Here is a 27308-nt window from a genome sequence, read left to right on the forward strand (position 1 = left end):
CTGTTAGGCCTGATTCATCCATTTCTCCAACCCAGGCTAGTTGCAGCTGACTGATGAATCCTGAGGATGTACTTTGCACACCCCACAAATAAAACAGTATTGATATTATTTCTGTATCTGTCTTGCTTCTTGGGCTCATGCAATATTATGTTTCCCAAAGGCCTGGTGGCTGACATAGCAATGTGTTTTACAGATTTTCCACACACAGTGAAGCTTCAGGAGACAATATGGATGAGAGAGAATATTGTCTGATGGTTAAAGCAGGAGACAGGGAGTAAGGATGCCTGTGTTCTTGTGCAAGTGCTGCTATGACCTTGCTCTAGGACCTGAAGAAAGTCAACTATGACCTGGCTCTGGCTTTTGTTTTTTTAACCAGGGCACCACCTCTATTTTCAGCTCCTATCTGTAAAATGGGTATAATAATGCTAAAATTCCTTACCAGGGGTCTTTTGAGAATTGTTTGTAAAGTACTTTGGGATGCTGGGATGAATAGCACTGTAAGCTGGGCCTACAATGCATAATTGGGCCATAAGTGGCAGCTACAGGAAAAACTTCAGGGTTGTACATATTGAGTCTTACTTTTGTTATTATGCATCATGGCTTGGGAGCCAAAGAGAGACAAATGAAAGAAAATTGAAGCTATGAGGGGCCTCTGCTCAGCAGCAGCAAGAACAGTTTGCCGCTGCTCTATAGAAAAGTCACTATTTTAACTTTATGCCAATGTCTCTATGGGATGCTCCCATCAACAGAATGCACTGTAAGAGGGTGGAAGTTAAGGTAATGCTCAGAGCAGCCCGATCGTTACTTAACCAGAGACGGAGAAACAACTCAAACCTGAACTGCAAAAAAAAAAAAAAAAAAAAAAAGTACATATCCTTTATTATTCCTGCTTTTAAAAATATCTGTCCCCTCTTGAACATATCAGACCTAGAAGTTAGCCCCTTATGTCTGTTTGTGAAAAGAGAGGTGATGCACTTCCGAATTTAATATATTGCAGAGCGCAATGGTGATACTGAAAAATGTGGGATTTACACAGGAAGATATAACCCCCCAAACACCTATTCCTTGCAAAGGTGATGTTTGTCAGGCTATACCAGGGGTCGGCAACGTTCGGCACGCGGCTCGCCAGGGTAAGCACCCTGGCGGGCCGGGCCAGTTTATTTGCCTGCTGACGCGGCAGGTTCGGCCGATCGCAGCCCCCACTCGCCGCGGTTCACCGTCCCGGGCCAATAGGGGCGGCGAGAAGCGGTGCGGGCAAGGGATGGGCTGGCCGCGGCTTCCCGCCACCCCCATTGGCCCGGGACGGCAAACTGTGGCCAGTGGGGTCCGCGATCGGCCGAACCTGCTGCGTCAGCAGGTAAATAAACTGGCCCAGCCTGCTAGGGTGCTTACCCTGGCGAGCCGCGTGCCAAACGTTGCCGACCCCTGGGCTATACAATTCCAAGCAATCAAACCCACCATTGAATGTAATTCACAACGCAGAGTTTGGTGTTTTACCTTTTTTCTCTGGAGCTGGGCAGAAGTTAGTATTGCAGGCTCTCGACACTGCTGGTTTCTGATGTGGCAGACACCCAGTTGCTGGTTGCCCCTGCCGGAGGCACTGCACGCTCCGGATTTGCACTCCCCCACCACACGTTACTGTACACTGCAGAAAAGGAAAGATGAGAAGCCACATTCTATAACACAGATGGTCTTCCAAGGCCCTCGAAAGTCAATGGAAAGACTGTCCAGGGCTTTGGATGAGGCCTACAAATTGTAAAGAGCCTAAGGGCCAAATTTTCAAAAGAGCTCAGCACCCACAGAGCCAGATTTTCAAGTGAGCTCAGCTCCCATTGAGCCACTAAAGCAAGTGCCAGATTTTCAAAAGAGCCCAGTATCCAACTTGCACTGAACACCTCTGAAAATCTGGTTACTTATTTAGGGACCTAAATGGGAGATGAGATTTTTAGAAAATCTAGCCCCAACTTTGTGTGCTGATCTATTTTGAAACTTGATTCTCTGGGCCGAGTTGTGCTGTCCCAACGCAGGTAAAATTCCCAGTGAAGCCATAATTGTGGAAATATCTGGGAAAAAAACAAGTATTTTCAAGAAGATCTCTGAAGTATTATAAAGTGATACACAGTCTTTCACTTGCATGTGCTTCATGAAAAGATGTGTTGGGTATCATCTGATTACAACTGTCAGGCATACATTGTTGCAAGTATACAACAAGTATACAATGTTAAACGAATGTGTGTCTCATAGATATGTGACTCATAAAGTAGATAAGTTCCAGAAATACAGAAGCTTGTTTGCAAGAATGTAGAAACAAATACAGGCTGATCCAGTAAATAATCATAGTATTTAAGGAATCCAGACAATCTGTGCAGATGCTCTAATACATTGAGAATATAGATATAGTTCATCTACAGTGCACTTTCAAGAAGAATGGAAAGATGGAATTTGGAAATGGCATAGAATGTAGTGCAGCTGCAGCACATATAAGAACTTAAGAATGGCCATACTGGGTCAGACCAAAGGTCCATCTAGCCCAGTATCCTGTCTTCCAACAGTGACCAACGCCAGATGCTTTACAGGGTATGAACAGAATGGGTAATCATCAAGTGATCCATCCCCTATAGCCCATTCCCAGCTTCTGGCAGAGGCTAGGGACACCACAAGTAACAGGTGAGATTCTTTAATTTTAGCATAAAGGAACACTAAAATGCAGGAATATGGAACCAGCTACATCATACCAAAATATCGGCATGGTCCAAGATTTTTTATGGAATATTGCCAGAAGCTAAGACTGGATAACAGGATGGATCACTTGATAATTGCCCTGTTCTTTTCATTCCCTCTGAAGCATCTGACGCCGGCCACTGTTGAAAGACAGGATACTGGGCTAGATGGACCATTAGTCTGACCCAGCATGGGCATTCTTATGTTCTTATGACTATATGCAGAAGACACCTGTGGGCTATCAACATTAAGATGCAACAGTCCCATTATGGCCGATTATATTATGTTCTAGCCCTCTCTTTGGAATGGCTGCACAACTCTGCATGGTCTGCTTGTGCAGTTTCCCTGGGCATTACCCATGATTCAGAAGGTGTTTCACCAAACACCCATGCTGCCTGCGAACTGGCTTCATCATGCCCCAGTGGACTTTTTGGACTGACTGCCCTACATACCAGCCATTCCCACCCACTGGTTACATCATGCCCTATTACCATGTTAGCCGAATGGGGCTGCATGGATGTAATGGAGAACAGAATTTGGCCTGATATTTCTAACTCTGACATTAGCTAACTACAATGTGTGGTTGTGTTCAAAGAGGACTGAACTGGGAGGGTTATTGGTTTGGTCATTCAGGGTATATTCACCCACATGGTGAATGTGAGGTTCTCCATTCCACAGTGACCAATAGTGGGAGAACAATGTTAAATCTACCACACAGAAGGGACTGTACACTCCCTACTGACTCCATGAATGCCAAAAGAGAAAGTGCCATTGGGAATGGAGAGCACTGACGTGGGAGGGAAAGGAGTAACCTTCTCCAAATAACCCAGGCTGACTTTTTTTCTCATACCTGCTGCCAGGGTGAGGAGTACCATCCGGACACCATGCGGTATAACCTCTGCAATGGACAAACTCCTCTGTTACATGCTTCTTCTAGTTCTATGTTTGGTTTCTTTATGTTCCGACATCTTCGCTGAGGGAAAGTGATCCATTTTCCATGGATGCTTTTCTCGCTGCACTTCATTTCCCGCTTTTTAATACCTGGGCCACAGGAGGCTGAGCACTAAAAAAAAACGAAGTGCGTGCTTTTAAAATAATACATTGCCGTAAATTAATATCAGTTCCACTAAAGCCTGGACAAACTTTTGTGGAATATGAATGCATCGTGGAAAATAAAAACATAAAGATTATGGGAAAATGTTTCTATACTAGCATGAATTCTGCCATCTTGGAAACCACTGTGAAACCAGGGGGAGTCTGGCAGCTGACAGCAGGATACAGCCAAGTGTTTTGAGACATGAAGACGTAAATTTTCAAAATTGACTTTGAGTGCCTCAATCTTTAGACGCCCAAATGGAAACACCTTAAAGGGAAGGAAGGTGCCCTAACATGTTCTGAAGATCAGGCCTCTCCAGATGTTTTAAGTAGGGCATCTAAAAAGTAAGGTGCTACAAATTACTAGTCATTTTTTAAAATGTAGACAATATTAGTTACAGGCAAAGCTCTTATAAATGATCCAGAGTTTGTATTTTCATCAGATCATGACCCTTACTGAATCCATAGCACTTTTTTTCTCTCATACGCTCCATGCATGCTAGTGTTTCAGTACTCTTATGAGCTCTGCAGAGAACAAGACGGTCATTCAGATTGCGGTACTGTACCTCACTCCAAGAAGAAACCACCCACTGGAGCCGATCGTTTTTGGGACATCGTCCTAGTACACAGGTCTGTTGGGATTCTGGCTTGGGATCTCTGCTGCACATACTTTCTGGTAAGATTTTCAGCTTGGAAGGGCTGGTGCTTTTGCAGTGGACATCCCGTTTCTTAATGCCTCTCCCACAGGTCTTGGAACACTTTGGCAGAAAGAAATATTCATTTGTGTTTGGGGCACTTAAAATTGACATTTTTGTATTTACAGCAGAACACAGAAGCCATAATGAATCTTATCTGTAGCCACTGCTGTTAACTTAAACCTGTAATTCTGTTATGGAAAATGTAATGTAATAAACATACTTCTGTGGCACTTTTCATTTTTCAAACCTGGAGTTAAACATTTTATTGTGTAGCCTTAACTAACCCTCACAGCTCTCCAGTAAGGAAGATAAGCATTCTCTGTCCTATACATGGGGAACTGAAGCAGAGAGAGAGAGAGATTCTCTCAGCCCTTGGCAACACAAAGGGGCTGAAAACTGGCCCTAACTACCCATCTGAGAATCCCCCCAGTGAAAGGAGCTCTCAGCAAGTGTAAAGCTATACTAGCGGGTTCCTATGTTACCCGAACCCACCCTGGCATAGAGGATGGGAGGAGGTAGATGGCAGCTGTACTCTTCCAATTCTCAATTAGTGTTTGGGCCCTTGAGGGCCACAGCCAGCTGCTCCAATTTATGCTAGGGCCAGCGCTAGCCAAAGGCACAAAGCAAGTTATTTTGCAAAGCCATGACTGGAACTTGGGACATTTTGGCGGTGGTTAGAAAACATTATAAATATTGAGTTATTCTTATTTTTTTGTTTGTTACTATGTTGATTTAAAATCTAAAATATGCTTTTTGTGGCTGAAACAAAATAGACCAACTGAATATATTCTAGAGCAGAAATTGCAGAATTGTGAAAGCCCTGAGATAACTGCAGATTTCCTACCATCCTGTACTTGCTTTGTTACTTTTTTACCAGAGTTCATTGGGTTAGTAATATGCATGTAAAAGCCTGTGGACTGTGCTACCAAAGTGCATATTAGACTATGGACATTTTTAAAACATTCTAACCAAACTCAGTGCGCAGAAACCTGTGCTCGCTGAAAAGCTTGGATTTGTGGTCTTCCCATAAACTGAACTGCGTTCTCCCTATCTGTCTGTGAAGAGATTTGACATTGTGAGGGATACACTTTTATTTATTTATTTATTTATTTAGAGTTTGCAACATGATAGATGGAGGCTGAGCTTTTCAGAGAGACCTAAAGAAGTTATGTGCCCAACTGCCATTATATTTTGATAGGAGTTTTGTCTAATTTTCTTAAGTCTCTTTGGAAATCCCAAACCAAAACAGCAAATTCACAGATGTATAGCAAAGGGGGAAAGACTGGGTTTTTCTTTTTGCTTCTGTATGATGTAAAAGAAAATCTGAAAGGTTCTCAAGCCCTGCTCACCCCTCCCCCTCGCCCCAAAGAAAAGCTATTTTTATATTTGTTTTTAACATTAAAAATTCAGGTCCTGAATAACCTTGCTGACTGCATGACTAGTGAGATGACAACACCAAAGCCAAAAGTAAAAGATGAATGAGTGAGAAGGGAAAGGTCCCACTGTTAAACACTCTTTGATTTTTTTTCTTTGTTGATAACTGTTTAGCGTCAATAACTAATGAATACTGTGGACAAAGGAAGTCTTTGTTAAAGACTGAACACCCCAAACCTTCATTAAGATATCAGAGATACATCCTGTAAGACTCCCAGCTGGTGGTGGTATTGGGGACTAGAATTGACACTTTTATTTCTAAGAAAAAGATGCAGAAACAAACCATTTACAAAATAGTTCTACAAATACAAAACCTTTTAACATGTCTTTTGATGTTTGATACCTTTGTGGTTATAAATATTTTCCTTCGGTCTTAGGACCAAAGCTAAATAAAGTTTTAAACATAATTGTCTTTAGATTATTCAAAGGGAGAAGAGCATTATTATTTTTTAAATTAAGATAAATTACAAGTTTACAGTATATTTGTCCTGTCTCCCAGTTGGGATGCCTGATGTTAAGAGATTGAAAAGGGTAAAAAGATGGGACTGAACACAGTGGAGTTACATCAGCATAAAACCAGAGTACTGCAGCGTAAATCAGACCCAATATCTTTATATCTATCTGAAAAGCCAAATGGATCCAACTTTGCAGTATCATTCAGAAGAGCCATTACATTTAACCATTGGCTCATTTGATCTTGCATAATTGCAGTTTCTGGCAGTTTCCAATCCAGTGTCACCAACTTGTATGTTAACTGGTGATTTTTCTTAAAGAACCGGTTGCTGGAGCTGCATGAATATATGAGGCACTCAGCTTTCATTTTTTTAATAAAGAAAGTTTCTAGCCTCATGGTTTCAGAGAAAAGCATGAAAAGGTGATATCCATATACCCTTAAAGTCTCAGAAACCTCTATCATATATCTTGCCAATTAGGGAATCGTGTATCTGTGGACCAATTTCCTTCTCAACTCATTGCAGGGACTCAATTTAAGTCCTGTTGGATGATATTTTATTTCCTTTATTTTTGTTTATGTAACTGCAAACTTTGATAGTGTTGAAAACATTGTCCATATTCTTTAAAAATTTAGCCATAATATCTGATTTCATAACCTCCTGCAACAGTGAATTCCAGAGATTTGCCTATACACTGAAAAACAAATAGTAATTCCTTTTGACTGTTTTAATACTGCAGCCCACTGAGTAGCTTTGTTCTTCTTGTGCAATGTGATAGGATAATGAGAAGTTCTGTTCTCCTCAAAAGGCATTATGTCCTCTCTGACAGTGACCACCTAGATCCAGTCCTCTCTAACTCTCACAAAGAGTACGAGAATTAAAAAACAGTAGTTTTTACAACAGATTTATATCACTCTTGTAGCTCATTAAATGAAGACAGAAGAACTTAAAATGGACTTTGCTTCTTTTGACATAGATCCACAGTATCAGTTCTCGCAGCAGTTCATTTACCCTTAAATTAACATTCACTATGTGCCAGCACCAGCATCATTGCAAAAAATAGCAGAAATGAGTTTTTAACTTCAGAGTGTTCATGCTTTTCATACATTTCTGAAAAAGGGTGTGTACACACAGAAATGTGCCTGGGGGCCCATTGCTACTGACTTATGCCACTAATAGTAATTTACTGCACTACTAAATTACTTACTTGGAATGGGCTACACTAACAAAAGTAAATATGCGATTACTACATGTATCATTGAGTAAAACATAACTTCATCTGCCTGCATTTCAAAAATGTGTATGTGCACTCATGTGCCATTCTAACCCCATTCTTTTTCCATTAGTGGTACCTCTGTTGATATTTCTTCTCTGAGAAATGTTAATATTGCTGTATGAATTAATGTCAGAAAGGGGTGGAGGGCGGGGGCTAGGACTGTAAGGAAACCAGAGTCTTGTCCTTCAGAAAACCAGAGAATCCTGTGGCTGTGTTTGTGAGTACTAGGAAGCTCCTCCTTTTCCCTCTGTTGATTGAGGGACAAATCCCAAATTAGGGTAGGCAGATGCAAGTCCATGCATCCACTTATACCAGCCATGCTTTTTCTTTTAGTAAGGTCGCTATCTAAAAACAAATTAGATTGTCCTTATTATTTTCTTACACAGACCTTCCAAAGTAGGCAGGATACAACTATGTGAAGAAAACTATTCTGTACACGTTCATTCCAGCTACCTCTGTCACTGGACTCAGTACCAATATTTCTATTATTCTGGCAAAAGGAAACATTCTGACTATTTCTCTAAATTACCTGAGACCACAGTCCAGGGCTCCATTCAGGTGGGCAGTCTTGGGCATTACATATCTGTACTTGGGCTGGAGTGCTGACTGGACAAAGAGAATGTGCTACCACCTCTTCCTTTTGAAAAGTCTTCTTCTGGACACATTGAATTGGGCGACTTTGTTGCCCTCCACCACAAGACTTGCTGCATACACTCCATTCACCTGTCGACCAGCTTACAGGAGAGAATGAATTTATTTCTTACAAACACATGTCTTATAATGCACCCTGTACAATCAGTATAGCAAGGACTAAGTTCAAATGCAAAATCCAATCTATTCAATCCATTTGACTGGTGTTGCTGTTAGATAATTTGACAAGATTCCTGTGCAAGACTCATGCAATCTATCTGCAAAGAACATTTTGAAATGCAACAAGAATAAATCTCGTAGCCCTTGCTCAGGAAAAACTTCCAGTAATTATTATTTTTATTTGCAGTGTGGCAACGCCCTAATGTTCAATCAGGATTAAGGATCCTAGTGTGCTAGACACTGTACAACCACATGGAGAGACACATTCCCTGCCCCAAAAGTGTTTAATCTAATATGAAACAAGACATAACATGTGAGTGCAACAAACAGAAGGAGAGAGGAGAGGAACAAAGGGCACGCTAAATTCTCAAGCTGTTACACAGGTGGATATTGTGGAACTTGGTGGGTTCAAGCCATGTTCTGTTTTAGTTGATGGTGAGACTTCCAGCAGGAGCAGCCCGAGAGAGGGACAAGTTATGGTAGAGTAAAACAGGTCAGATGTGACCAGGTAGAGATATTAGTTGAAGGCTTGTGAGCAAATGAGAGACTGGAAAGAGAAGAGGAGGCCAAGGACAAAACCTTGTGAAACCCTAAAGAAGTGTAGGAAAAGAAAGAGGACCTACCAAAACAGACTCTGAAGGAGAAGCCAGTATGGCAGAAGGAGAACACTAAGGACCAAATTTTCAAAAACTGTTTTGCAGATGCTCAGCCTCTATGCATGCAGCCCCCAATGTATAAAGACATGGAGGCTAATGCACATGGACCTACGTATATTCTTGGTGCTGCCCAATTCTAGTCTTCCTCTCAATTGTTATCTTGTCTTTGCTTTGGATAATAAATCTGTTTACAAAGTTCTGTGGATCTTTAAAATAAAGCAAGAAAGAAATGGCTTGCTAAATTCACCAACCCTGTCATTAGAGTTCAGAGGATTTAGACGATGTCCTGAGACAAGTTACTTTTGGCAGCTTAACCAGCAAGATTATCTGAAATCTAAATAAAACTGTATCAAATTAACCAGCTGACTACTACTGGGCAAATATATCCTCCAATCACCCGACAAGGTCCACTGATGCATATCGTCACTAAAAATCACACAGGGTCCTCAGATGTATTGCTGAACTGCACAGTCGGGGTTCACGTTTGAAAATGAGTAATATTCTTTGTAGTACAGTAGCACCTAGAGTGCAGAGCCCCATTGTGCTAGGTGTACGACATATAGCAAAGACACAGTCCCTGTCCCAAAGAGCTCACAATCTACGTGAAAGACTATAGATAGCAAGTGGATGCAACAAACAGATGGAGGGAGCACGAGGAAACATATAAACAAATCCTCTGCCTATGGGAGAATCATGAACTGATCCAATCAAATTAATGAGTCTTCAAAACCTTCTCCCAATATCAAGCACTGAATTTAAACTGAATCTTTTAAAACAGGAATTCTCATACTTTTTCATTATATGAACCATGGAGATTGTCCCTTTTAATTCACAACTGCATGGGCCACCAACTCTCCCATGCACTATCACAGCACAAGCCCTAAGGCAACCAAAGCAGCTGCTTATATCAAACAGAAAGTATTTGAACTCTTGTAACTATGTGGAAGTTGAGCGCCATATCACTGGACTGTATTTCAGATCTGCGTGAAATCAAAATTAATTTGCATGTTTAAAAATGCGTGACACCTCCCTTGGAAGATTTCCTCTGGGAAAAGAAGACTTCCTGAATCACAATCCAGATTTTTAGGTACCAAAAGCTATGGGAAGTTTAAAGCTACCACATCTAAGGACAAAGGAATTTTAACACACACGTCATGCACCTTAGGCATTCCGTACAATTTCAGGACTGTGGTAGTCTGCTGCTGTTGGACTAAATATGGAAACAGATATGGAAAGCTTGGAAGGCTTTTCTAAGGAAGCAATAAAGAAACATTGAGGTTGCCTTTTAACTCTCTCTAGTGGGAATCTGAAAAACCTGAGACTTTCATCCTGCTTAACAACCTGCTTTCACTCAGCCTGGTTTTCTCTCTGCTTTTTGACAATAGCATTGTCAGGAAATAAATGTTTGTTTTTTTTCAAATTGGGAAAATAATATAACACTTATTTCAAGTAAATCTGGTCAATACTAGGTTTCAAGAACTGTCTTCTCCTTTGTAGCCTACCTTGAAACATATGCTTCTGGAAAAGTCCAGGTTCTAATCAATTCTATATGTTTTAATTAGTTATACTAATGGTACTAATCAGTTTGATAGGTAAACCAGCCAAAAAGAAATAGTTAGTTTTAAAAGCTTACGTACGGTAGTTGTTTAGAAAATCTACCTTTTCATAGGGAAGAGTGCAATAAACCTGCTTTATGCCCTCTTGTAAACTGCCATTTTCCAAGAGTATCTTGGCTATGTTTCAAGAGTATCGTCCATTAGTTCAAATAAGCTCAATAATTATGACTAGATTTGGCAGCCCTTTACTCCAATCATAATAGGACGCAATTCCGATGCCTTTGTGTATTCTTACCGCATGAACTGAGTAGTAATTTTATTCCTTCTCATATTAATGAGTCTTTGTTCTCATTGTGCAGTAAAGATTTGTCCTTGAACCTTAAAGTTTTGTCTTCTTTTTTTATGATGTCATGTCAATATCATATTGACTTAAATGATAAGTAAGACACATTTGTCTTTCTCTCTTGCCTATTATGCCTACCAAATTTACATACGTTTTATTTGCTGCTTACCACTTATTATTCTTTGATTTCTCAATGTCATGTATTACGGTAAATATCTGGGCCTTTACAGCATGAGTGGCATTTACAGCAAGCTATTGCACACTGTAACATTATGGACTACATCCTTAAATGATATAATCTCCACTGAGTTCAAGGGAGCTATTTTCACCAGCTGAAGATATGGCCCTATACAATCTTAAACTACTGAATCTGAGAATATCAATTTAATGTAGCATGGACGAATGATGCTGTATGTCAGAAATGTTTTTTATTCACCATTAATTCTTATTAGCAGTATGTAGGATATACTAGCTTCAAAGGACATGGAAAGCTCCCATTAATAGTAAGGCAGTTGCATACGTGGCCCTGTTGCATGATTAAAATAAATGTTATATTTTAGAAACATTATCTGAAGACAATGCCAAGTCAAAATGAAGGCATTTATAAATAACTAAAAAAAAACTGCTGGAAACATCAGAGATTGTTTTTTCCGTCTATAAGAAATTGAGTCCATTGGATAAAAATACATTTGGCAGAAGATAAGTCACATACAAACAGATTTTGTTTGGTTAGGAAGATTACTTAAAATTAGTATTCAGACAATAGTGTGGCTAAAGGCAACCCAAAGAAACTGCTGAAGCAGGCATATGGGGCTCTCACGTGATACGCTACCACTATTTAAACCTTATCTCTATTTTTTGTGCCTCTACTGTATAATTTGCCATTTGGATTTAATGTCCTGTGTTATAATTTTAAAATTTTGCAGGAAATTTCAAACCATTACTGGACCACTTTTAAGGGTGTTAAATTTATTACAAACTATAGACTTTAACTAAAACAAGGCCATTCCACAGTGCAAAGCTTTTTGACTTTTCCCACCAACATATTCCTGGATGGGGAAACAAATCCCATTAAATTTCACTAAATGTGCTGAGTTCATATAACAATCATGGCTGTGGTGGGTTCAGCCAATTTGCCGGATATACAGTTCTTTGTGCCTATCAGAAAGTATGGCAAACACAAACACACAGTAACGCTACAGGAATAAATAACACTTACTATGCTGGGCAGGGATTAGCATTGCATAGTTTTGTTTCCGTTAAAGGCTTTGTCCTTGGGCCACAAAAGGAGGAATTAACTCGTGTACGATGATCTTGTAAACAAATAGCTTTTGCTGTAATGTGCCCTAAGGAGACATCAAAAAGAAATACAATAAAATAAATTGTTACATTTTCTCCTTATATTTAGGGTATTAGTGTAGAAGGTTAAATAACATAGACCAGACTCATCCCTAGTACAATTCCACGGATGTCAATGGGTGGGGCCAATTTGGCCACTTGTATTAATGTTAATTCACTTTTCTGCAATATAGGTGTGACGGCTGCCACTGAAGTCAGATATAACATTATGACAAACAGTGTATTGGCAGAATTTAAAATCACAGGTGGATCTCTGCAAAATGTAAGACTCAAACACCAAGCCACTCTTTGAGTTCCATCTACCTGCAGAAACAAGCAGAGAAAATTTCTTAGAGCTTTTCTCGAGTATTTAGAAACTGTCCTTCAAACCCTTTTGTCAACTTTTTGTTCTACCTTTATAGCTATCTTTACATTCTTTGAGGCTGCTGTTCCTGGTGCATATCTACTTTGAACCATATTTGTTGGAAAAAGTCAATTGGGAACTTTCCCTATGAGTTCAACATATTAAGAGTTAATCATAGGAAAACTGCATTTGTCTGAACCCAAACCATTTGGAACTTCAGGGCCTTCTGAATTGATGAAGCAATTCTGACACACACTCTGGTAAATGTGCAAAACAGCTGTATGCTCTTGATTGCAAGTGAATTTATTCTGAGACAAAGTCTTCTCACCCTACTTGGCACAAATAATCCCATTGAAACTTTCTGTGGAACATATACTAGGCTCATTCCATATACAGATAGTCCATTGATTTTGGGGCTGCAAATGGTTTAAGAGCATTCCATAGATTTACTTTTCTACTTTGTAACTTACTTCACATACAGTCTGTGGGCACAACAAAGAGAAATCTGGGAAGTACAGAGGCATTTCTGGCTACTGCTATCTATTTTTTAAATAGAGATTTTACCTGTATGCTACTCTCCGGGGGGCAGATTCTGATACCCTTACTCATGCTGAATAGCACCTTACTCCATGAGTAGTTCCACTGATTTGTTGGTAAATATGTCAATGAAACTTACAAAATATTTACATGAGCCTCGCTTAGATTTTCTTTCTACATGTTCTCCCATGCCTATTGCCTGTCTCCACTCTTTGTCCCAGAATTAGGTTTAATGACAGAATTTCCAGGATTTAGAAAAAATAAATAAATGTATAATAAAATGTTTCCTGGAAAACAAGAGAAAAAGTTTATCATTCAGCTACATGGACTTTCAGAGATAGACTCTGATGAACTCAGCTATTTGGGATTAAATTTACACATGCTCTATATTGCCTCCTGAACATGATGTTTTAGACCTTTACAAAGCTACAGAGATTTGGAGTGGAGTGTGTTTGAAAAAGGAATGAAAGAAAGTAAGGATGGGATGTAGGAGAGCTACCTACCCCCGCCACAGGAAGCTGAGCAGTCTGACTGCACTGTCACCCAGGAGTAGCTATGTCTTTTGGTAGATGTCTTGTTCTCACTGATGATCTTGGGGAATGTGTATTCCCAAGCAATACCTGGATTTTTGCCTTGTAACAGGATCTAAAGAGTTTAGGGGGGAAAAAGAGGGGAATTAAAAATATGCAAATTCTGGAAGACCTAAGGTAGCTGAGAAAGTTTAAAGATGTCTATATGGAGTATTTTTATACATGTTACATTTCTGAAAGAGTATTCAGAACTAACTCCTGCGGATACAATGCACCTTTGTAACACTGAAATGTCCTGGTTCCAAACCTTGGCGGGGATGGCACTTCATGTAACAGGGAACACAGTGGAATAGTGCATGCAATGTGGGCCCTGATTCAACACCCTTGGAAGTCAATGGAAAGAGCCCATTGAGTTCAGTGGGAGTTAGATCAGGTTCAGGAAGTGGAAATAGCATCTGCTAGTATGAGGTGACACCAAGAGCACCATGACAAATATTTTTCTCAGTATGGTCTTGCCCCACATGTTCTTTGGCTACTCAGAATAAATGCCTCTTTAAAACATGGATCCCTGACTCCACTGGGGCTCTGTACGGGTACTGGACTTTTCTTGTGGTGATTCAGCTGCTTGCTTGAAGCCACAGGCTCTGATGCTGGGTGAAACTCAATGTCCTGTGCTATGCAGGATGTTAAGCTAGCTGATCCTTTCCAGCATTGAACTCCAATTCAGCAAGGCATTTAAGTCCCATTGCTTCAGTGCTAAATACCTTGCTGAAATAGAGTCTGAGTGAGTGAAGGAGGAATGTGGGTGAGGGTTGGAGTCGATGTGGTTGAAGATGTCTCTCTTGCTTCTGGATCCTGGGGACACAAAATAGCTATTTTGCTGCTAAACAGGTACTCCTGCATGCTTATAGTCACACAGTAAATCCACAGCAAATGCAGTTGCTGGTGAGAAGTCTGTGCGGCAGAGGGTGATTGAAGTCAATGGAGCTATGACAATTACCCCAGCCAAGGATCTGCCCAAGTATGTCTAAGGCTACGTCCTCACTACAGGGGGGGGGGGTCGATGAATTCGACGTATCGCTGCCGACTTACCCCGCTGTAAGGACGGTGGCAAAATCGACCTCCGCGGCTTCCCGTCAATGGCGCTTACTCCCACCTCTGCTGGTGGAGTAAGAGCGTCGATTCGGGGATCGATTGTCACGTCCCAACAGGATGCGATAATTCGATCCCCGAGAGGTCGATTTCTACCCGCTGATTCAGGCGGGTAGTGTAGACCTAGCCTAAGATGGGGAAGTCTGTATCGCTCCCTTGTGCATTGGCATATCGCCCATCCTATTTTTGGTCTAAGACCTGGCCCACAGTAGACATTTTATAGAAAACATGTCTTTTGATTATAATAATGCAGTGGCCACTTCATTCAGGTGGTCTGGCTGCTGGTGGTGCTCCTCAATGTGTGTTTTCACTATATTTAATATATTACTGGTGAATTACATTGCACCTTTCATGGGAACAACTTCGTAAAATTTACTGCAGTCATTCCAACAACAACAACAACAAAAATTACAAGCTTCATAAAAGCCTGACACATATTTGAACTCAAATTTGAATTGAAGCAGAAATTTCCATTTTATAACATTTCTTTTAGATAGGGGAGTTTTGGCAGCTAAAATACACTAATATCCATGTTCAATAGAAACTGTGCCTCGCATGTAATACTTCTAAAATTACAGTGTTCTATTAAGTTTTATTCCTTGAACAACATGGCCACTACAAAGATATAGAGCAGGTGCAGTTAACTTCACTTCCTAACCACAGTTTTTGATAAGCATTACAGTTTAAAATAGGATTCCAGTCTATGTTAATAACTTACTTCAGGGACATTAGTAAAATATGGTGGGCAGTCAGTATCACCAAATGTCTGCACAAGTAGATCTATGTAGGTAGAAGTCGTTGCTAAACGGAGGGGTTTCAAAAACCAGCAGCAAACTTTTATTTTATCTTTTTATGATCAAGAGCAACATAATAAAGTTTTTTAAAGGAAGACAAGGGATTTAAACTATTCTGAAAATGTATATATTGGAAAAAAGAAATGACCCATGACAGTGAAAAATTTAGAAGGAATGTACATGAACTCCAGTGCAATAACGTTGAACATATGAAGGATCTGGACAGAGTGCTATTTACATCTGCAGAAAAAAAAATGGATGATATATTTTCCATTGCTACTAGCCAGATATTTTATTTCGGTCTGTGAATCTTGATATTGATCCAAACTGGGAATATAGGAGTTCAGGTCTGTAACAGGCAAAATATGTTCATCCAGCAGAATAATAGCATACTCTGGTTTATTGCAAGATTCAGATACAAAACACCTAATACTCAGATGAGTTTAAGTTTGGGTATTTTATGTGAAACCAGTGGTGGAAACAACATATGGCTATGAGTTTGATTCATGACAACACTAAGATACATTTTGTATGCATGTGTGTAATAGTATTTAAAGTAATTATCCATTGTCACATTTTAAAGAATAGTCAATATTAATGTTTATAGTATATATATATATATATATATATGAAGATAGAATCAAGTGTCACCTTCTCGTAATAATACTCAGAAAAACTACGTTATTCAGGCTGCAAAGTCAAACACTCAAAAGTTAGGAAATACTAGAATTAAGGTTGTCTGTGTAACCTTAATTTGGCCTTTCTATGCATATATATTATGAGACAGTCTTTAATTTCATGATCACATACTATTTGTCCACAGGACCCCTGCCTTTTTTGGTGCACACAATGGGTGATGTTTGCTTTATGAGCCACTATTTTATATTTAGTTTTATCCTTGTTGTTTAATGTCTGGCTCCATGCCTTATTTACTGCACAATGATCAAACCATGCTCAGAAGGCAGAACTATTCATTTTGTCATCGACTTTTCTATAGCTATAGCATGTGAGTGCTTCACAAACATTAAATAATTTTCTCAACACCCCAGTAAAATCACAGGGTGGTATCATCCCCATTTTACTGATAGGAATCTGATGCACAGAGAGATTTAAGTCAAAAATGTCCATTAATTTTTGGTGCCCGATGTGAGACGCTTAGGACCTGATTTTTTCATTGTGGGTATCATAGAGCACTTTATATGTTGAAAGCACAATTCCAATTGACTTCAGTTGCAGCGGAGAGAGATCAGCCACATGGTCTCAAGCTGGACTTTCATAAAATGAGAAACACATCATTAGTGGCCACCTGTGAAATGTTTGGTGTAAGTGACTTGCCCAGCATCACACAGTAACTCTGTGGCACAGGCAGGGATAGAATCCAATTCTCCAGGGCAGCATTCTACTGCCTTTAATGTGAGACCATCCCTTTTCTTCCTACACTGCCCTGTTTCATTCACTACACACCTTCCAGCTTCTATAACAAATAAAGCAGGAGTCTTACAGACAACACGTTCCTTCACGGTACAGCCCTATTCTGTCCCCAGAGCAGGTCCATTCTGTGCACTGAATGAGGCAGGGGTCCTTTCAAAAGATAGCATATGATCATATAATTAAAGACTGTATCATAATGCACATGCACGGGGTGGGTGCGGGAGGGAAAAATTAGTGTTGCAACCTTATTTCTGGCATTTCCTAATTTTCAAGTGCTTGACTTTGCAACCTTAATAATGCTATTGTAATGTGTCGATGTGTATAATTTGCTAGGTTTTTAAAAAAGCAAACTGAATAAACAAATTCTATCATGTAGCATCATATTGACACCTGCATGAGCTACCAGCAGGGTTGGAACCTTTAGATCCACCACAAAGATCCTTGTCACCTCAGCTACCAGAGTATAGTAGGTTGCGAATTGCTATGTAGACCAGCTCTACAGAGGGATGAGAGACACAGCTTTTCCAGTGGTTTTCTCAAATATTTGCTGACAGCAGAGGAATTGAGATGCAGGGATCTTGGGTTCCATTCCAGCCTCTGCAAGGGAGTGTGCTCTAGTGGGCCCATTTATCCCAAGCTTGACCCCTTCAGCCATCCCCTCCAACCTGTCACTGTCCCAGTCCTGTCTCTTTCCCACCTCTGGCTCCTCATCCCAGTCCCATTCTCCTCACTTGGCCAGTGCCCAGGGCTAGCTCCAGGCACCAGCATTCCAAGCAGGTGCTTGGGGAGGCAATCTGCAAGGGGCGGCAGTCCGTGTGTTTTTGCAGCCCCAAGCAGCGCGCCAAATTGCCGCCGCGGACAGCGGGGGCAGTCTATGTGCCCTTAGGGCAGCACGCGTGTTTCTGCGGCGGCGGCAATTCGGCGGCAGCTTCTATGTTCAGCTGCCCGCAGCGGCAATTCGGCGGCTTCTGTCTTCCGGCTGAAGACAGAAGCTGCCGCTGCTGCGGAAACGCGCGTGCCGCCCTAATGGCACACAGACTGCCCCCACCATCCGCGGCGGCAATTCGGAGCGCTGCTTGGGGCAGCAAAAACAGTAGAGCCGGCCCTGCCAGTGCCAGTCTCCACTCCTCAGGCTTCTCATTCCAGTCCCAGTTCCTCCTGCCCTGCTGGCTTCTTGTCCCCAGTCTTGATGCTCAACCACTCCCAGTTCTCCCCTCCAGGCTCCTTATTCAATCTCTTTTGCCCCCAAACCTCCAGTTGCCCTCACCCATGTTCTCCATCCTCACTGACTCCCAGTCCCAGTCTACTCCCCACCCCAACTCCTATGTCCAATTTCACGCTCTTGTCAACCTCCAGTTGCAGTCTCCCTCCCGTTCACCCAGACTCCCTGAGTCAATCTACTTCCCTCACCACTCCAGGTCTGAATCTTGTCCAATCTGCATTTGAATCAGGCAATTTCCTCCTTCTCACTGCCTGGTAGGCAGGCCATTCATCCAGTCTTAAACCAGACAGTCCTGCTTTTGTAATATTTGTCCTTCATCTGTACTGAGACAAAACCGGACGTGGGGGACACCATAATGTACGATGTGTCGCTCCCACATCCCTGCCACCATGACCTCTCTTACACAGCATGTGTGCATGGCCATGCCAGTGGTATGCTCAGTCTTTAAAATGGCATCCCTCGTGCAGTGTGACCTCGCATGTACTGTGCGTGTGAGGTCATGCCAGCAGGGGCAGGCCAACGCCATGTCCACTAGCACCCCATGTCTGGTGTTCTGGGAATGTGCGACTGACCACGCTGCTGCCCGGGCATCAGAAGGGGACATTGAGAATCCTGATCTCCGTTCTGGTGCTCATGTCCCGCCCACAGCATCCTAGAGCTACAATTGCAGGGAAAGTCCTATTCAGCCCTGGCTGAAGCATGCTCAGTGCAGACAGAATCTTTGGGGAATTTAGCTACAGTGCTCTGGCAAGTCTCTTCTGCGCATGCACAAACTGTGATTTTTTTTCAAAGGTTTATAACTTGGCCAAATTTGGGCAGATTTTCACAGGGAAAATCCCTGACATAAAGGCCCCCTCCATGCCAAATTTCAAATCCCTGCTCCAAAGCCTGGGAGTGCTACAGCTTTCCAAGTAAAGGTCACCAAAAAATTTTAACATGGTCAAAACATTATTCTCCCCCCTCCCCGCCCCGCCTCTATCCTCACTCAGAAATGGCTAAACCAGGGGTTGGCAACGTTTGGCACGCGGCTCGCCAGGGTAAGCACCCTGGCGGGCCGGGCCAGTTTATTTACCTGCTGACGTGGCATGTTCGGCCAATCGCGGCCCCCACTCGCCGCGGTTCATCGTCCCGGGCCAATGGGGGCGGCGAGAAGCGGCACGGGCGAGGGATGTGCTGGCCGCAGCTTCCCACCACCCCGCGATCGGCCGAACCTGCCACGTCAGCAGGTAAATAAACTGGCCCGCGTGCCAAACGTTGTCGACCCCTGGGCTAAACTCTTTTGGCTGAAATTTTCCAAAAAAGAACACAAACCTTCCCCCCCCCAAATCCTGAGGTAGAAACCTCAGCCCAAATGATTAAAGTTTAGCAAAGATATAAGCAACTGAGTAAGGGTATTACAATGGGTCATGTCAGGCCACTGACTGCTACCAGGTTGGCCTATAAAAGAAACTGAAAGGCTACTGTGAAGGATTTGTTGGCATACAAAAGCAGTTCAATAATACTAATTATTATTATTTATTAATTCTATTGCAGTAGCATGTAGGTGTTCCAGTCATGAACCAGGACTCCTCTGTGCTACATGTTTTACAAACAAAGAAGACAGTCCCTGCCCCAAAGACCTTACATGTAGGGATGTTTTATATTTACTGCAGTCTCCAGAGATAGCTCTGATTAGCCCATTCAGTGACCCTGCTCAGGTGACCAAATGCTGCAATATGACATGTAAATTGATTCATAAAGGCATTATGCCCCTTTTATAACAATAGCATACCTTGTCTGACCTTCCCGCAAGAGGAAAGGTGCCAGTGACACAAGATCATGTCCACTGTGTAATAATATAATGCCCAGCACAATAGGACCCTAATGCTAAGTGGCATTGCCAATACTAATTACATATTATTTATTTCTACAAATGTTTGCTTTTGCAAATGAGTCTTTTTTTTTACATGCAGCCTTGGACTGCTGATGGTTTTAAAAACAGGTGTGAGAAGCTGTTGGGGAAGGTGACTAAAGGAGAACAAATGACTGCAGCCCGTGAAAAGCTACATGTTAATTCCCTATTTATACCTGCTCAGCTATTCTGGCCAGTAAGCAGCATAAGTTAGAACCCTCCTTAATCACTTGATCACAGGAGGAGATACTGGGAGAACAGGGACTGCATTCTGCATCAGATTTGGATGTAAGAGCTGGGTATGCTGAGCAAGGGGAGAGAGGGACCTAATACCTCCTTCTACCCCTGCTCAGCCTAGTAACAGGGGACATAATCTAGCTGTATTAAAATATTGCGGACCAGGTATTGCACAACTGAAAATTGCATAAATATAATTTATATTCCATGGCATTCATGTTAAACGTATTGTGTAATGTTCATCTAAGTTATCCTCAAGGAAAGTTGCAATTTGCCAAAGAAACAAGCATATACATAGCTCTTCTGTCATATTTTCAAACGTTCACTATAAAGCCCTTCCTTAATAACCCAATATTTAAAGTCTGCATATATAGCCAAGTTGTTAGACCTACAAATTTGGAAAGACCTCCAGCTTCAGTCTACTTAACTGGACTCATTCCAGAGACTTTTCAGCCAACTGGCATTTGCTCCCAAATTTACAGCTGGCAAACAACCTTCTTAAACATTTCCAGGTCCTCTGTAGAACTGTTTAATGTCTACCTTTAACACACCAACCACCTGACTTCAGACACAACACTCAGCAGCTCGGACCGCAGGGCGCAGAGTTATAAAATTTACAGCTTCTTGAGTCTGAAAACCACAGGCTCTATGGCTGGAATCTGCCAAATCTATTCTGAAGAAAGAGAACTGCAGCTTTTGCTTAGGGCATAAAATGTTAAAACAATGGATAAATTGAATTCTCTTGAGTAAATAAACCTTTTCTTTTGCTGCTAATTTTGATTTCAAAGCTAAAACAATAAATTTTCTAAACCAGCTGTGCATCTGCTTCTCTGTTTAAGGCCCTTTTTTCATTGCTATCCCAGGTTTCCCATGTAATACCTAAATTTGTGAGTCAAACCTTTTAAATGCCTATCAACACATCCTTTTTATGACTGGCTTTTTTAGTTTTAAACTGGGTTTTCATGTAACAAGCATAAATTAAGCCACTGGTAATATATTTATTAATTTCATTGACTTAAGATAAAAGCCTGACAGTGCATGATATACAAGACAACTTAAAATGGTGCTTGTAGCTAGTCGAGAAAACTATGATTATTTCTGTGAAGGGCCGGTAGACAAAAGTTGTAATTAGAAATAAATATATTTTAAAACAAGGACCAAATAAAGCTATCATGCTAGTTATTGCCTACCTGCCCTTTACGGAAATAATCATTCATTTTGTCAACTGTTTAGAACCAGCAAGCATCACTAAATATTTTTGATATTTTCTCATACTGCATCTGTGTAATGTTCAAAGATGGGCTTGAATCAAAATGCTGAATCCTACCTCACCCAAGTTTTGAGAAGTTTTAAGTATGGATCCAGATTTTTGTGGTCACTTCCATGTCTGGGACTGACTGGTCATTTCTATAGGTGAGGTATCACCAGTGATGGTAGACCAATAAGTCTGCAGGCTTCTGTGTGGGGAAAATTAGTATCTTGTTGAACTGGTGGAGTTCTTGGAAAGATCGTTGCAGTTTTCACCTATCATGAACCAATCTGACATTTAATGGACTGGCATTCCTAGTAGGTTACAAATCGAATACATTTCTTTGGCAGCTTAGTTATACAAAAAAACTTTACTTCCTGTTAATTTTCAATATACCGAGCCAGATTCTGATTTCATTTACACCTCGATAAATCTTGAGTTATTCCACTGATTTCTACAGAATTTACTCTGTTTTCACCGGTGTAAAGGAGACTAGAATCTCATGTACTGTATGCTGGGGGAGTCTGCCAAAAAAACCTATTAGGAATACAGGAACGCCATACTGGAGTGGTCCATCTAGTTCCCTGTCTCTGAGAGTGGCTAATACCAGATGATTCAGAGGAAAGCACAAGTACCCTGGAGTGGACAACTACAGAAGGGGAAGGGTCTTTCTTCCACCTGTCATTTGGTGGTTGGCTTAAGCTGTGAAACACAAGGGTTTATATCCTTTTAAAAATTTCTAGACGGCATCATAATATCTTACAATTAGCTTGTGAGAAATCAGGACTCTTCCGCCAATTCCTCTAAGGTCATTTAAAAATCAACAAGAGGTATCCTTGGAAAGTCCTGTATGATTTCATTCCTACTTGCAGCTGTTTCAGATTTATCCTCTTTTGTTATTGTGTCTCCTTCTTTCTACTGTTCACATGCTAAATGCAAGATTTCAAGGGATACTGTCCAGCTAATCTCTTTTCACTAAAGCGGGATCCTTTTATCCCTTATGTAGGATCTACATCTGTATCTTATAAGCACATCTCTGCTCTCTTCAACTCACTTTCTCTTTAGGGGAAATCAATACAAATTTATCATCTAGTAGCTAATAACAAATGTAACGCTTTATAACTGCAACCTGGCTGTCTCCCTGTGGCAGCTAGATAATCAGTAAAGTCGTTCCACCTGGCTTCCTTTCCCTTTTCCCCATCCAACAAAGAGGAAGTGATTTACTGGTTTTAATTAGACATCTTTTCCTGCTTTGAAGCTACATTCACCTTCTCTTCCTGTGAATGTTTGCCTCTTTGTAAAACATCCCATCCATCTGCTACTTATTGCTGTTGAAACCCATCTTCTTTCACAGCGTTTTCATTTTTTCCTTGATTCAATATCTCAGGTATGTTTGCTGAAGACTTTAAGGTTCCCAATTATTTTATGTCATATCATCCTGAGAAAGTCACTGTGCTTTCACATATGGATATAAAGCAGATGATATGGTAGCACATTTAACTGATAAATAGGCAAATGTGTTATCACATTATCTTGAATTCCAATCAATTTATCCATCCATGGTCAAGCTACTTTATTCTCTCACATCTATGATAAATTTCCCACTAAATAGTGGCATTTAGTTTAAACCCTTACCCACAATTCTAGCCAATGGTGGAGAGTGACTGAGTGTTTTGAACCACTGGAAGTCAGTGACCCATTGCAAGCTCCTTTGGAAACCTGCATCATTTTTGATGACCAAGTTCTCCTTGCTGTTTTGCTTACTGATGCTAACCTAATACGGAGAACATATTTTCAATGCTTACTTCCCACCATTGTCAGGCCTGATTTCCAAGACTGGGCAAACGGAGTGTTGAACCCACAATAAGTTCTTTCTTGAGCTAAATCCCTTGCTAAATTCTTTGAAAAACGCTGACAACTTCTTTAAATTGAAACCAGGTGACCTTAAATTACCTATGTCTGAATCTCAGACAAATGTAATAGTGTCGAGCATTGAACTTCATTTAAAAATATTCTAGTATGTCTCCACTTAAGATGACACAATTGCCTTACCAAAACCATATGTTAAAAGCCTAGTATTAATTCCTGATCCCAGATTATCATTTAACTATCACATTTCTACCACCATAAAGCTTTGTCTATTTTTTCATCCAGCCAAAATCTGGCCATTTGGGGAACTAGGTTGTGAATCCACAGTGAATCTGGGCTTTTGTTGTTTCAGTTTTCATTGGCTTCTGTAAACCCACAATCAGCAGACTATAAATATTACTAGCTGTAACTTCAGGACTTTGCACTGATTCCAAGAAGCACTGGCATAACAGAGTAACTGCCGCACTTTACCACCTGAGATTCCACGCACTGCCCTATCTGGAAAAGCTCTGGTGGATTTTGAAATCTCATTGAGCTCTTGCAAATTTAACAAAGCGTGTAATGAAACACCACTGCCCTCATGCATTTCATTCCTTGTTCTCATCACAATTTTATTCTCTTCCACCAAAAAATAGTTGGCCATGCAAGTTCGTATTTTTCCCCCCGCAACCCAGCTAAATTATAGATTCACTCCCATTTGTCTTCCTTGGTATGACTGATTCCCATAATTATATATATATTTGTAATATTCCAATATAAATATGAAAAGCGCTGCATCATGCTTTTCTTGCCTTACACCAATTTTTGAATAGTATTTTAATGAATACTGTAAAGTTTTAGATTAAATGAGGTGCTCAGCTGAAGTCTGATTTTGGAAAACCAAAATCCCTTAGGTGCATTTTTCATGAAATATTTAGTGGAATCTTAGGGCAAGATTGTCACTGTTTAATGTATCCAGGCAGGGAAGTAAGGAGGCATAAGGTCCCATTTGCTTCCTTGCACATCACAAGGGAAGGGGAGAGCAGCATCCACATTTCTGCTACTCCTTATCTAAATAGATAAACGGGGAATGAGGCGGCAGGGGCAAGGAGTGGATGGAACCTTTATCTGGCCCCACAGGGCTGCAGCCAGCACAGCCAGGCAGGCACAGGTTAAGGTAATGGGATAAAGGGCTGATCCCAGATACTTCCCGTTTAGAGGAAGAAGGAGAACTATGGACCAAATTGTGCAAGTGTGTGATGCCCCTTACTGAGGGAATGTGGTAATTCCTTAATGTGGCCTTCAGTGATTTTTAATACTTTATCTCCTGAAAGTAAAAAGGAAACAATGTATGTATGTGACAGAAAAACAATCCAGGGATCTTAAAAATTGTCAGCAAACAAAAAATGTAATATGAATTCATCTTGTTTCAATCACCTTCCCATCTCTTAAAACATGGTTCATGCTGTACAAACTGGATCTCATAGAGACATTTTGGAGAGTGCTGGAATGCACAGATAAGTAAACTCAAGCAATCTGGATCTACTATGCAAAGGATCATACTGAAGATGCAACTGGTGCACTCACAAAACCTTGCATTGGCATGCACAGATGTAGGAACCTCACTCCTTTATATGTGCATACATTTACTCAATTTATACATGCAAATGCCAGTAATACATGCACTGTGGGTTTTTACAAGAGCACCCATTGTGCCCTCCTACAGAAATCTTCTCCAGAAACTAGTAATTGAATTGCTCTTGGGTCTTGGAAGAATACTGACAATAATAAAGCATCATAGACACAAGGTGGGTAAGGTAATTTCTTTTATTGGACCAACTTCTGTTGATGAGAGAGACCAGCTTTCGAGCTACACAGAGCTCTTCCTCAGGTCTGGGAAAGGTCTGAGTACCTTTCCCAGATCTGAGGAAGAGCTTTGTGTAGCTTGAAAGCTGGTCTCTCTCACCAACAGAAGTTGGTCCAATAAAAGAAATTACCTTACCCACCTTGTCTCGCTAATATCCTGGGACTGACATGGCTACAACACCACTGTATATAAAGTATCATATACATTTTAAAAAGAACACTCAATTTTCTAGACAAAAAGTTGTCAATATATAAGGGCCTGATCCTACAAATGCTTATTTAATGGAAATAAAAACTACCCTTGTGAGAAAAATGTTGGCAGGGTTGGGCCCCCAAGCTTGTGATATGCTGTCTGCCTATCTTAGGTATTCATAGTTGAAGCAGGATCTGCTTCATCATTTGTACTGAAATAGTAAATTGTCATGTTACATTTTAGGAGCACGCTTGGTTTCTAATAATGGATTTGTGTTTGTTTATATTTTGGATTGGCTTTTTCATAGCTTAGAGTAATTGATGGAGCCAAAATAGTATACCTCTTTGAAAGCAACATGCTTCGCATTGCTTAAGAATAAAGTCCATTGAATGTCACTTAAATTATAGAGAGTAAATATATATATATATTAACAACAGTCCATAGATTATATATTTTTGGAATACATAGCCCTACATGCACTGTAACTTTTCTAGTCATTAAAATCCCTGGTTGCCAATGCTAGTAGTGTAGGTATTTCAATAAAAATACATGGGAAGTTTAAATAAGCTCTCATAGGAGCAATAGCCTGAAGTTAAATGTTAAACCTAAGTGAAGCTCTTCAGCATAATTTGATAGGATGAAAATAGACGCATTATCTGGCATTAAAACCAGGTTTTTAAAATATATTTTTGCAGAGTATTTGCATAATCTGCAACAAAACAGGTCACTTTCTATGTCAATTTACTATTCATACTTCTGTCTTCAGGGTTATAACAATATAGCTCAAATTACACTGCATTATAATGAATTAGATTCCCAAGATTTCAGTGTACTATTTCTTAGTATTTGTACATATACTAGTAGCTTTGGTATAAGGCTATTTTGGACATGACTGCACAGACCAGGCTTCGCGTCTGAAACGTTTCACTCCTAAGGCTAAAACGTTCATGTCAATAGACAAACATACAGAGAATGAAAGAAATTAGTAGCTTTTAAAAAGCACAAAATATCAAGATATATTGTAATATAAGAAAATGCTTTTGGCCCCCTTCAGCAATCCCTCCCAAACCAAAGCACTCAGACACAGGCTTAAATCCCATTGGCTTCAATTGGCTTCAATGGGATTTAAGGACAAAATTAAGCACAGACTTAAATATTTCCCTGAATTAGAGCCTTAAAGACTAAGTAAGACTTAACTCAACTATTAAATATTCCAGATAAAAACTATACTAAATAAATGTAAAGGTCTGGCTAATACTGAACGAAGCCAAGAAAGCAGAAATTTCACACTGTGGTGTAAAGAGACTTTATTGTGGCTTCATTTTACTGCACAAAGGAATGAAGGAGAGGTGAGATGTGAAGCTCTAGACTTGTTAATCATCGCTGCAAGGTTTCAGCAGGATACCACTTTTTTCAAATTACAAGTATTTTGAATGTAATGGAGTGTAGGACCAGACACGGCTGCCTCAGAGAAAGATGTACAACACTGAACGTCATCCTCCACATGTGCACTGAAGGCAAAATAATGCATTTGGTAGTGATCTAATCTGAGCACTAGTGCACGGGGTGGGAAAGAGTTGAATTCCCTAGGGGAAGAGCTGCTTCCCCTCTCTGA

At 40.6% G+C, this 27308-nt stretch overlaps 1 protein-coding gene across 2 annotated transcripts in view; it reads right to left on the bottom strand.

Annotated features, from left to right (window-relative positions):
• Positions 1 to 27308, bottom strand: part of LOC113409629 (A disintegrin and metalloproteinase with thrombospondin motifs 18-like) — a 104204-nt gene that overhangs the window by 3647 nt on the left and 73249 nt on the right. For both annotated transcript variants that reach the window (XM_026663765.1, XM_026663766.2), the window contains 6 exons: positions 13784 to 13925; positions 12261 to 12387; positions 8206 to 8410; positions 4383 to 4574; positions 3572 to 3784; positions 1498 to 1645 (listed from right to left, as the gene is read on the bottom strand). In XM_026663765.1, coding sequence (XP_026519550.1) covers positions 1498 to 1645; positions 3572 to 3784; positions 4383 to 4574; positions 8206 to 8410; positions 12261 to 12387; positions 13784 to 13925 — 1027 coding nt within the window. The remainder of the gene's footprint in view (positions 1 to 1497; positions 1646 to 3571; positions 3785 to 4382; positions 4575 to 8205; positions 8411 to 12260; positions 12388 to 13783; positions 13926 to 27308) is intronic.

This window comes from Terrapene carolina, unplaced genomic scaffold (genome assembly GCF_002925995.2).
Source record: "Terrapene carolina triunguis isolate 2854851 unplaced genomic scaffold, T_m_triunguis-2.0 Scaffold33911, whole genome shotgun sequence".
Lineage (NCBI taxonomy): Eukaryota > Metazoa > Chordata > Testudines > Emydidae > Terrapene > Terrapene triunguis.